The sequence below is a fragment of the Cibotium barometz genome, chromosome 51, assembly GCF_041138505.1.
Source record: "Cibotium barometz isolate CiBa-2024 chromosome 51, ASM4113850v1, whole genome shotgun sequence".
Lineage (NCBI taxonomy): Eukaryota > Viridiplantae > Streptophyta > Polypodiopsida > Cyatheales > Cibotiaceae > Cibotium > Cibotium barometz.
This window is the reverse complement of record NC_141096.1, coordinates 31,411,144-31,424,652: the sequence shown is the minus strand read 5'-3', so window position 1 is coordinate 31,424,652 and position 13,509 is coordinate 31,411,144. Positions and strand designations below refer to the sequence as shown.

The window sequence follows — 13,509 nt, the reverse complement described above, 5'->3', positions numbered from 1 at the left end:
TCAAGTCAAGGCTGTGTGTTGCACAAGGTGTCCACACAATCTTGGGGTACGCCTCCTCTAACATCCTGCCCATAGATACACAATTGGACCCATTGTCCATGATCACTTGCACAATGTTATTGGGACCAATTTCATTGATTGCCTGGCACATGTGGGACATAATGAACTCCCCTGTAACCACTGTCCCTGCCACTGATGCATCTATGGCACGAATGAACATTGTGCCTTTGCAGGAGGTCACAAGAATGTTGTACACATTTCTCTTCTGCACATATGTCCATCCATCACAAAGCAAAGTGCAACCATACTTTACCCAAGTGGCCTTGAGAGGCTCCATCTCCATCTTCGCAGCCAGTTGCTCCTTGCGAAGCTCAGTAGTGTGCAATGTTTCATAGGAGGGGCCATCCCACTCACACCCAATGTGGGAGATAGCTCTCATTACCTTCTTCCATCGAGGAGTCCTGACAATGTGGAAGGATAATCCACATTGAATAAACAACTTCATCAACTCCCTCGTTGCCTCTTTCATGGCAGCCTTCTGCATCCCTGCCTGCACATGTCCTTTCTTGAACACTCGAAGACTTGGTTCTTTTGGCTCGAGGTGCCGAGCTAGAACCACCGGCAACACCACCTGCAACATCACCATTGGTATCTTCCTCTCGATAGTGCGAGTCCTCTTGGAGACACTTTGACGTGCTTCAGGCTCTCCCAGATTGGGGATATCCTCGAGCGGGATACCTAGTTGCATGGCCTTCCAAGCCTTTAGGCTATCATAGATTTCTTGTGGCACATGCTTACATGCCCCAATGCCAAAACCCTTTGTTTGTGACAAATGTGCCTTCAGCTTGGTGACACTGCCATGGTGCTTATCTACACAAAAGTTGCATTTCCACTTTCCGGAGCCCGAGTCACCATCTCTAGACTTGAAGGTGACAATATTCCAAAGAGAATTACCTGTTCAAGGCATCCTACAAGGCGGGGATAAATGCAGATTGTTGGCCCTGCAAGTGCGACACATAACATAAAGTAATCTCATTTTATGATTCATGAATTTAACTGTTATCTTGGCCAATATAGAGCAAGGGGAAGAGAAGGTAGGTAGCCTTAGGCCTCAATAGAGCAAGGGGAGGAAGATATGCCATAAATATTCATGGAATAGAACAAAACGTGCTGCTTCGTGAATTTTGAAGAGAAAACATACATAAAGCAAAACAAGACATTACCCCTTTAGAAGACCTCCCCAAGGCCCAAGGACACCAAGGAGCAGGTGGGCTGACACACGCGCTGATTTGATGGCGAGCTGGTACACAAAATGGCAAAAACGTACAGGCGGCCGCCCTTGGGAAACGCGCACGGAAAAGGTACGAAACGATGTGACGGGTCACAGGCTGTAGGGTATTAAAATATTCAGGATGAATAAAAAACGCGTTTCGTACTTTTCAAACTCGTATGAAACGTGTTTCTATAGAACATTGGCCATGGCATGGACGTGCACGTGACACCAACAATGTTGCAGACCATGACTTTTGGTTTTGCCAAGATTGACTATGAGGTCTCTCTCATCACAAAACCACTGCAATGCATCCAAATTCTCTGCAATCCTTGTGCAGAGTCTGAGATCAGAACAATGTCTTCTCCATATAATAGAATGGGTACCACTGCTTGAGCGAGTAGTGAGCGGACACCCCCTAATCTGTCCACAAAGAGTGAAATCTCATCAATATACAAACGAAATAGTGTGGGAGATAGTGGGCAGCCCTGTTTGACCCTCATAGCGCTGCAAAAATCTGGAGAGAGCTCCCTTGGTGCCCGTGCTCTGCCAGTCATTGCCTCATTTAAAGCTACCTCGCCCCATATCATATCTGGTGGAAAGTGGACCTCCTGCACGTCCCAATAAGCAGGACCGAGGCACAGAGTCAAAGGCTTTGGCAGAAAAGAAGCAGTATACATGCTGATCTGTGCCCTCACCTCCTCTATGATGGCTCATAGGTAAAGCTGTGATCAAGTGAAGAGTAGTTTCTCTTGAAGCCTGCTTGCCCCGATGCTTTTTGCCTAATAAGCCCCTATGCCAAGAAGCTGAACTCAAACTCTAGTACTCCCCCATAAATCTTGTCTATTGTATGGCCAATCATGAGAGTCTTGTAATTATTTGGATCCATGGGGTCCTTTAATTGATCCCTTTTGATGTTGGTATTGGGGCACGGGATGTGGGACATACGAGATCTGGAACATCATGATGTGGGGCATGGGATGTGAGAGAGAGAGAGTTACGGTTGGATCTGAAGTAAATAAAAAACCAGTAGTGGGTTTTGAAACTGAATATTGGTTATGTGCATGTGCTTGTGTTTGTATGCGCTTGGTAAGTGTGACATGATTTCAAGGTGATTATAAGAGAGTGTGATATGCGTAGAGAAGCGTGTGCGTGTGTGTGCATGTGCGTGTGCGTGTGTGCGCGTGCGTGTGTGTGCAATTGGGTAAGTGAGAGTGTTGTTTGGTTATTGTTTTATGTTTTGCTGCTAATAGAATGTGTGCGTCAAGTCGCTTGGGAGACTGAGAGAAAGAGGAGTCATTGTAAAAGAGTGTGATATGCATAGAGAAGTACACGGTTTGATTATTGTTTTATGTTTTGCTGTTCATAGATTGTGCGTGTCCCCATGGGAACAGTCATTCATTTAGTAAGCGGTCAGATTCCTTCATTACCAGAGGACTTACTTGAAACTAAGAATGATGATGAGAGTGGCTCATATGTTCTCCAAGAAATTGAGAACCTACAAATGGAAGAAGAGGCCACAAATTCTGCTACTATTGCTGAGAAAGGTGAAGAGGTTTTGAACAAAAATCTGGTCCAAGAGCCTGATGAAGATGAAGATGTCAGGAGTGGCAGATCTGGCACAGATACGGAAAGCGAAAAGTTTAGTCATTGCTCTGGCACTGAAATGGACGAGGACGACACTGAAGATGATGAGCCTGAGCAAGATTCTGCTAAAGATGACTCATTGCAAGTGACACGAAGTGCTGTGGCGGAGCTGCTCAAATCTGGAGAAACACTTACCGTGGCTTGTGGTGGAGAAGGCGGTCGTGGCAATGCTACCATGGCTAGAGGGCGCGGATCTAAGAAGCAGCTTCCTAGCAGAGCACATGAGAGAGGGCACCCAGGAACGCAAGCTTTTCTTGTGCTGGAGTTGAAAACAATTGCGGATGTGGGCTTCGTTGGGGCTCCGAATGCAGGAAAGAGCACACTGTTGGGCGCTATCTCACGAGCGAAGCCGAAGGTGGGGCACTATGCTTTCACCACATTGAGGCCTAACTTAGGCAAGCTTGAATTCGAAGACTTCTTTTCGATCACTGTGGCTGATATCCCAGGGCTCATCAAGGGCGCCCACAAGAACGTGGGGCTTGGTCATGATTTCCTAAGACACATAGAGCGGACGAAGGTGCTCGCCTTTGTTGTAGACCTGGCTGCTTGTGTTGGTGACAATAAAGGTCCGCCACCTTGGGTTCAATATGAAGATCTTAAGTTTGAACTAGAAATGTATCAATCTGGACTATCTAACAGGCCTGCCTTGATCGTTGCTACAAAACTAGATGAGAAGGGAGCTGTAGAGTCACTCCAAGAGCTGAAGAGCAGGTTACCTTCTATGCAAATTCTTCCTGTCTGTGCTGTTCTAGAGCAAGGAATTCATGAGCTTAGGGTGGCTTTACGAGAGCTTGTAACATCCCAAGAGTACTAATAAGAGGCTTTATATGCATACACATGTCATGGCCTGTAAAGGGTTAGGAAATGGAGTATAATTATCTCATAGACTACCTAGCACAGAGGGCAGTTGAGGTTAGCAATTTTGGATGCTCATTTTGGAGCAGCAATTGTGTTAGCATTAGAAATCAAGTTCAGCAATTTTGTTAGCATTAGAAAACAAGCTCAACTTTTTGTGTAGTCTTGAGGAGTCTAATGAGTGTTAGTACTTTATCTTGCTTGTAATAGGTTGAAGGGCTCATTGTTTCAAATGCATGCACAAAACATGAAAAATTGTTGCCAGCAGGCTCTAGCCCAAGTGCTAAAGTTTTTTTTAAACAGTGCAGGTACAGGGTTTGAACTATGAATATATCTTGAAAGAAAAAAGATTTTCCCAATTCTAGATAAGGTGGTATCTAGTAGCCGATAATCGTAAAGTTTCAAACATGTCAATGGCCACCGAGAGGACCTACAAACCTTGCTAGCTACACCCATTGGACATGCTTATCACAAAATAATACAGATAATCTCTCTTTTTAAAAAGACATGGTTTGGCACATGGAGGTGAGTGGTGGGTGGCATGGACACAAACTATTCTTGATTAGGGGCTTAAGCATTGTACATGTTTCCCACTAGTAATAGTCGAGAAATAAATTACGTTGAAGATGGTAAGGTCAAAAGGAAGGATTATAAGTAAATATAAACAAATCTCTTAAAAAACAGGCTTTTTTAAATTTTCATCACATGAAAAGGTAAGGTTGATGGTGAGGAGAAGTGGGTTTATGCAAGGAATGGTGCCAAGTCCATGGCATAGTCTGCCTTACCAACCAGAGTGTTGTGCCAACTGTCTTAAAAGGCTCCTCCACTCCAACCCCATACCTTATTTTATCCACTCAAGTGGTTGATTCAAGTCTACTATGCATTCATCTTTCCTCCCAATCATTCACTAAGAATAAGTTTTTTTTAATCAATCTAGTGTGCATACATACGTATATGTCCTTTCTAGGTGTGCAATGAAAAGGTAGAAAGTGATAATCTTCTCAAGTCAAAAGTGTTTTTGCCTTACTAGTGATATATGGAGTTGAAAATTAACCTAGATGTGAGTGTAGAACACAGATTAGCTAGTAAGATTACAACTCTTGGTGCTAATGATAGTCTCTCCTTTTTGCATTGTGCAATCTAATTTTCCTCTTGCCTTCTTTTTTTTGTCTTTACTTTCAATCTTCACATCTCCCTTGAGGTATAAATCCACTTGAGTCCATACGATCTTACCCTCCTTCACTACTATACAAGTTGTTCTTGGCTTCCATCTCTCCTTTTTCTTTTGATTCTTCACTGGCTTCAATATTTGCAAGCAACCTTAGTTCTGATACCATTGTTGGAGAACAATGACCTGTAAATAAATTGCAAAATAAGAGTTAACATGACATAGCATAAAATTTGCACATAATACAAGATTGGGTCCAATTTATCCCCACACGAGTGAGCAACCCATGCTATATTTTAAGCATATTACTTGAAATAACTTGTGGGAATCAAAATAGTTTTCACTTTTACAAAGGTGGACTTCAACAAAACAATAGCTTCCTTTATTGAACGTGCAAGCCAAACTACTCAAAATAAGTATAAACCTCACATAATATAAGTGTGTACATCTTTTGTATATACATAAGGGAGCTTTCACATATCCAAATAATGTATCAGTTGTTGTTGCCAATAAATATGGGTGTCACCTAAAATGGAATAAATGGTGCGCATTGTTCAAAGTCAAATAATAACGAGTCATGATAAACGATAACAAAATCATGCAGACGACAACTCAACTCCATTTTTGGGGAAAAAAAACCTAAATATATCCTTTTTTTACAATTTATGGAGACAAAAGATACATTTTCATGTCGAACATTTTAAAAAAAATACTACTTTTGTGAAAAAAGAATACAAAAAACATTACTAACATTTTACTCATAACCCAAAAACATCCAATTGAAAAAGAATTACAAAAGAGAAGAAACTCTTCCAATTAACTAGGAGAGTCATTGGATCTTTTGCTTAAAAGTATCAATTATATTCTGGTACAAGTGTCAAGAAGTTTTTTTAACTCAAATCCATACACAACAATTTTTATATCATGCAAATTAAGCATGTCCACACGTCCGATAAATTGTAGCACTCACTACTATCATCTAAAGTTTGAGTGTTTGGATCGTTGGTTTTCTATCTGAATCTAGAGAAAGCGTTTCTTTCAATAAGCCTCTTCTGTGGCCATGGATTCCATATATCTACTTATCTTAACATTAAATATATGCTCTAATTCAATGATTAGATGAGGTGCAGTGATTGGGACGAAGTTAGTTAAATTTTTGAAGAAAAAAAAGTATATTTTTATAATTCTAAGTAAAGAATGTATTATACATTACATAGAGATGCGTGAATTATTAATCGTTTTAAAGAATATTAGATGTTGTATCCATCTTATTTTTTTCATTTTGTGATTTGACATGAAAAGTGAAAATTTTTTCACCTTTAAATTAGCAATATGTACATTTTTTTAAAACTATGCTTATTTTACAAAATTTCTAAAAACATTTCTCTTCAATGTCTCTAAAAGAGTGTAAAATTGATCAATATTTAGGACTAGTGAAAAATCAAGACAGCTTGTTGCAAATGACAACTCATGACTCGTCGTTTTTCACGACTCACTGTTTAATAATCAATGACATTCAAAGTCGAGTGTCTCAAAATCTTCCTAACCACCACTAGCTCGCCTCCATTATCCAACCCAAGGATTTGCACTTACATGAACTATGCGAACTTAATAAATTAATTGATTAAAAATACAAATCACCATACGAAACTCAATAAATCAAGACATGTATGGAATCACCTCCATATGCATAAAGTAAGCTGCTATCGCTTGGATTTAGAAGAGCGTCCCAATCTAAAGTTGTCTAGGAGAATTTATAAATAATGGAAAACATGTGGGAATATTAAATTCCATGAATTTACTCCTCATACCATTAAGATCTTTGCAATGAACTATTGGGCATCATGCTTTGAGTTTCTATGCAGCATATATTTAACTTTGAGATAGATTGTGTAGAAGAAGTCACTACAACAACCGGGAGTACAAATTGCCTTGCTTGTTATGCTTCATACAAAGATGAGACATGGTGGGGCTTATTTATAGAAGTAAAGCTAATGAAAGATCTACTGGAAGGCGGATTCAACTTGCATATTATTTGGCTCAAGAGTGTTTATGATTCAAGGAGATCAATCATAAATTAGAAGAGGAGGTTAAAACCCATTTCATGTCTCAATGTTTCATTCCCAAATCTTCCCATTCAACCTAATCATCCCTTCTTACCCTCCCCTACCTTGTCTATGAATCTTATAGCAAGTCAATATTTTCCATCAACAACACATTGTCTTTCTTTTTGGTGTCGAGAGATTAAGGTAAATCTTGCAATCACCTCAACCCTTACCCTTTCCATATACTGGAATATGAAGTAACATGGGATGTTCCTGTATTGATCTTATTTTAAGGTTACAAACATTAAAGGAAGATATGTGTTGTGGTCCTCTATGCATAAATTACCTCTTATCCATTTTCCATCAGCAATGCATTGTCTCTCTTTTTGGTGCCTAGAGATTAAGGGAAATCTTGCAATCACCTCAAGCCCTTTTTATACTTGAATATGAAGTAATATGGGATGTGCAAGTATTGATCTTGTTTTAATCTTGAGAACCTTAAAGGAAGATATGTGTTGTTATTCTCTATGCATAACTTACCTTTTATTGCCAATATACATGGCAAGTTGCAACCCTTTTCCTGAGAGGAGTGAGGTGGGTGTGACTCACGAATACAACATATTGTATGCCCGATATGACAAATAGGCTTGCAAGTGAGGGGTGTGTTATGTCCCTACTATTTATATAGAAGGAGATAATTAATTTTGGGGATATTGTTTCTTCTCATTTTTTCTTCTTCTTCTTCTTCTTCTACACCATCTAAGTCATAATAGAAAAAATACTTATCTTTCATGGAAGTCATGGGAGGATCTATTGACTCATATGCTTGTGTTTCATTTTATCCCATTTAGTCTCTCTCTCTCTCTCTCTCTCTCTCTCTCTCTCTCTCTCTCTCTCTCAGGAGGGTAGAATTTAATGAATTTTCACTTGTTTAGTGTGTAACATGTCAAAGAAAGGAGAATAATCCTTGTGAAAATAAAGAGATAAAACCTCTAAGTACATAAGTGTTGCCATTCAGTTCAAACTTAAAGCCTTAAGTACTCAAAAAAGACTTGCATATAATAAGCTTGACATCAATCCAAGTCTAAATATGTAACTTTTTAAGTTGTAAGCTTCTTGAGAGTGTTTCATAGGGAACCTACCTTTTATACATGGTTTTGATATTATATAGGTCTTGAGAAAGGATTCAAGCTCACAACAAATGGGGGTCGTTTATTTTGGAGATGGTTCAACTTTGAGTAAATTATATCAATTCATTGGCAACAAGCAGAGAAAATCCTCATCAAAATTTACATGAATGAATCACAACACAAAATGAAAATTTGAAGAAAAAGTTTGATTAAATATGCCATTCTCATTTACACCCCACAGTAAGAAGGAACACAATAAAGTTTGTGCAACAATATCTACTAAACATTGATAGCCATTTATTGTTTCAACCAGATGATACTTTGACTTGTAATATCGATGAGTGGTCAGAGAACATCAAAGAGGCTCCAAAGGTTGAATTGGACGTGCATGTGTGTGTGTGTGTGTGTGTGAGAGAGAGAGAGAGAGAGAGAGAGAGAGAGAGAGAGAGAGAGAGAGAGAGAGAGAGAGAGAGAGAGAGAGGGACATGCATAGATAAGTGAGAATGGAACTCGAGTACTTAAATAGTTGTTATAATTGGGAGCATGTGGATGAAATTTAGAGTAACTTAAACAATTGTTATTGGGAGCATGTGGATGAAACTTAGAGTAACGTAGGTTTGATAGGCTTTCATACTAGAAATAGAATGAACAAAGTCAAGAAGGTTAGATTGTGAAGAGGTGCTAGTTGAGGATATTACTGAGAGTTCATGCACTTTGGCACACGAATGCATGTCCCAGTCGTCTCACTATGCATGAGAGTTTGTATAGCCATGCAAATGTTATCGCGGTCGATGTGAGAAGAAAGTCTCACACCAATGTGCCACTCATCTACAATGAGCTTGTAATTGATTACTTGCTTTGTCTCTCGAGGCCATGCAATGATGGGCACCCCAGCCCAAACACTCTCAAGGGTGGAGTTCCAACCACAATGGGATACGAAGGCACCTATGCAAGGTTGAGTTAGGACCTTGGGTGCCCACTCTATGACCCTCCCCCTGTCCTTAGTCCTTTCTATGAAAACTTTTATAGTGGCCTCTTCTTTGACCTTACCACGTATGACCCATAGAAAAGGATGTTGACTCATCATCTTGACAGATGTGGCTATCTCCTCTATCTCCTTGTCTTGGGTCTCGTATAAGGACCCAAATGCGACGTACAAGATGCTTTCCTTCTCTTTTCCATCCAAACATGACAACCATTCATCGCTAACTTGATCTTCCTCATCGACCAAGAAAGGACCTACAGCAGGTAGTAAGGGGCTGATACCCTCAAACAGATCAAACACATTCTTTTCGAGCTCATACAAAGAGTGGACCAGCATACAGCGAGCATCCTTGATGGTGTGAACCTGGTTAAGCACATGAAGCGTGATGCAAAACTGTCTGTTTTGAGAATCATGGGAATTCTAAGTTGTTTTCTAGTTTTTTTTTTCAATCATTGAAGGCATTCATAACTAATAAAACCTCCTAGAACCTATGCATTTGTAAGCCATCAGCTCTACTCTTTGGAGGTGTTTTCCTTAACAAGAATTAAGAGGTACACAATACATCAAATCGGCTTTTTAAGTATTTCTTCCTTTAGTTTCCTCTCTACTAGATATATATATATATATATATATATATATATGTATATATATATACATACATACATACATATATATATATATATATACATACATATATACACACACACACACACACACACACACACACACACACACACACACACACACACACACACACATATATATATATATATATATAAACATGTATATACATACATACATACATACATATATATATATATATATATAACTTTTTTAAAAAGTAATATTCTTTTAAAAATATTAATTACATTAAAAAATCAATTAAAAAATGGCCACATTATTTAAAGGTGATAATCACCATTCATTTGGGGTATACTTCTTCCCTGTTGTTGTGACATTTTTTTTGTTCTTGTGTACTTCTTTTTGCTCCTCTTTATAATGAGTTGCATAATCCCCTTCCCATCTTTTAAGAAGAATCTTTGTTTCGCTAAGGATCGAGTTCTCGTGGTGGTGATGAGTACAAAGTTCTTACAAGAACAAGTAGCCCCCATGTATTCTATGGATTGCAAGAAATAGTAAATATTGGGTCCCAAGAGTTGCGTGTCCCTCTAGAGCCTACCTCTAATCGTCAAAGAGAGGAGTTATATATACTTGAAAACTCTCTTTTTTTAGCAACCAATTACTCCACAATAGGTAAAGTTTATTGAGCTCAAACCCACAACCAATAGCCATCTTCACCCAGAGAACTTCCAACTCAATTAAACGTGCTAGATTTATGCAGCCCCTTACAAGATAACAATAAAACCAGTGCATCAATCTCATCCACAAGAGCATCTTGGAATACCTTTGGAGCATGAAGAAGGAAATTCATTAACAAAGATTTTGTTTAATGTCAAAGAGGTGAGATTCCTAGGCAATATAATGGCTATATTACATTTGAGTTCCCACCAACCATGGGCTCATGTGTGCACGAATGGACTCCAGGGAGCATAAGTATGATCCCGACTAGTGGTCAAAGCCGTAAACCTCCAACATTGCCTTCCCTAGAGTGTTTCCAAGATGCATTTGCCTAGGTATTTTGAAGTGTATGAATGAGCTTTTCCCATGCCTAAACAACCATAGGGTATCAAACACATCACATTTTAGTGGGAACATGCTAAAGGCACCGACCATTGGAGAGGTGTGTAACAATGCATCTGGAAAGCTCCTTTGCCATTATTGCTCAATGTTGGTGATGTGCATCCCTACCTGCAATTGCTACATCTATTATGTGATTCCCTCCAATGAGACGATGAGCCGATTAATGATACACATCAATATCCATGATCATAATGTATGGGTAGGCACATCAAAGGCACTAACTGATATAGGACAAAGAAAATTGTGTCTACGGTGCTAGGAGTAGATTGCAATGCCGCGGCAAGAAAGGTACAAATGTGTTTGGAAATGGTTGGACAGTTATGTTTTTGTAAATGAGTTATAAAAATCTATATAAGTGAAGTGTTAACCACCATGAACAATTTAGTTATTAGGTTTTGGAGGTCAGTTACTACAACCCAACATGAGCTTTCTAAGGAGAGATTTGGCTTGGATGCACTTTTGAAGCTAAAACGAAAGTGAACTTACGACTTTTTTCACGGAAGTAGGTTTCAAGAACAAGGGTCCACAAGTGAGAAGTGCGTTGTTTGCAAGATGTCCACCATTGGAACCGCTTCTGGGTTGGATTTGGTGAATCGAATGAAATGTACCAGCTCTGGGGACCTACCACATGCATAGATACATTTTGGCCACACCCGATGAACATTAGATTGGGTGACCATGGCTTGTCATGTGTATGACCCAAGTTAGCATATTACAAATTTCATAAAAAATATAGTCAAAGGATTTCAATTGTGTTAAAGAGCATAACTAACTTGAGTTTTCATGCAGCATGTAGGATCTTCTAACAATTGTAACATGTGAAATAAAATAGGAGGATATGGAGGCCCAATGTCGGTTTTGGGAGTGCATCAATGAGGTGATGGAAAACCATGATTGTGAAAGGGTGGATTTCTTTGGTTTCATGCGGCAAATGAGGCATAGGCTAACTAGACTGTAGTTTGATAGGTGTTGTTCAATGGTCATAAAAATAACATCTTGACAGATAGGGAGAGGTATTGCCTATTTCATTGGGAGCAGAGCATGGTTGCCAACATAACAAAGTATGTATGTGCCACATCTCAAGGTGAGAACATGGCTCCTACCAATGAAACTGCATGAGTAGAGGTTCAATTAATACGTCAATGGTAGCGCAATGGTCGTCATGGATAGAAATATTTCACAAGGGACTCTTGGTTGAGCTAGTGGGAGGTGCACATAGCACATTGGGGTTTAGTCATGACAATAGTAGAGAGAAGTAATGATGATCCAAATACCCCAAGAACAAACCTAGCAGAAAGCAAGCATGGGAAATGTCTTGTAGGAAAGGATATAGACGCAAGATTTCTCTTTATGATGCATGTACTACTAATATGGTAAATGCAATTTTGTAAAGCAAGGTAGTCTCTTACTCTCAAGGTAAACCCATAGGGAGAGGACCAAGCTTCGAGAAACTAATAGAATGGATGTCTATAAGCCCAACTAAAGTGGTCCAAATAGTCAATCAAGCAACTGATTGAGCACCCATGTATAAGGCACCTACCCCCCTAACTGGTGACAAAGAGATTGCACGTCACAAGAGACCAGCCACTATGGTCATTGATATTGATGATGAGGCTATACATTGTCTAGAGTATAATGCGCAAGTATGAGACCACAAATATGCGAGGAGGCTACAGAAGATCAATTTTAAGTATAGCATGATACAACCACTACTCCTTAAAGAACAATGAAAGTCACAGAGTTTAGTGTGATTGAGTGCAATGTGAATGAAGCACTGTTGGCAATCTGAAGGACATGCATTGGTAGCAAGGTCACATGTAGAAGAACGCTTCATGGTGGTAAGAGATGTGCGCAACACATAGCTGGATCTATAAAGGGTGTGCTTACACTATCATTCAAAGGGTATTGCAAGAACCCTAATGGTCTCATAAGACAATGAATGTGGTTTTGCCTTGATCATGTGCTTCATTGCTATATTGTGGACACCAACATAGACCCAAAGCCCAATCCACCACCCAAGATATGCCCAGTTGCTATGGGAACTAATCTCATAGACAAGAAGGTCTATTCATTAAGGGGGAAGGTGGATACTAGGTGGAGAGAAAGAATGCAGAAGGTGTCATGCCCACCCCACCTAGTAGCGGTGGGGCTACAAGGTTCTATACAATAGCAAGTAATAAGGACCCACCATATGGGTCCACTAATGAACACAGAGGCACGTGTCTCAGGCATGCAAAATGGCATAATAGTCAAGTATCATACGTCGATATCAGAGGAAGCAGTGAAAAAAAAAGTCTTTGAAAATGAAAGCTACAGTGGTAGAAGAAGTGCAAAGTCTAGAGTAAAAGCATGAAGTTTTTAAGATCAAATCGCTCGGGGATGATGCACACGTTGGTAAATACTATGTGCATGTGAAATATGAGCCGGGTTGTATGTGTCCAGATTTTACAGATAGAGAATCCAAGAAGAAGCCTTATCTTGCATGCAAGCACTTGTACTTCATATATTTCTTTGTTCTTAGCTTCAGCTATAGAACCAGAATATGTTCATCCACCAACCTATCCTCTTGGACTTGGAGCTCTATGCCTTGTCTCATAGGAGAACCTACCCTAATTTAGAACATTGAATGCATGGAATTTCACATACCAAATTTTCTCATTTCATGTTCTATAGTATTTTGGGACTTCTATAACCTTAGTGGAAGCATC

At 39.5% G+C, this 13,509-nt stretch overlaps 1 protein-coding gene across 9 annotated transcripts in view; it reads left to right on the top strand.

Moving 5' to 3' along the window:
- LOC147609528 (GTP-binding protein Obg/CgtA) overlaps positions 1–3,748 on the top strand; it is a 68,754-nt gene extending 65,006 nt beyond the window's left edge. For all 9 annotated transcript variants that reach the window (XM_086787611.1, XM_086787606.1, XM_086787608.1 and 6 more), the window contains one exon: positions 2,640–3,748. In XM_086787611.1, the coding sequence (XP_086643737.1) occupies positions 2,640–3,731 (1,092 nt within the window). In that variant the 3' untranslated portion in view covers positions 3,732–3,748. The remainder of the gene's footprint in view (positions 1–2,639) is intronic.
- Positions 3,749–13,509: the final 9,761 nt, after the last annotated feature.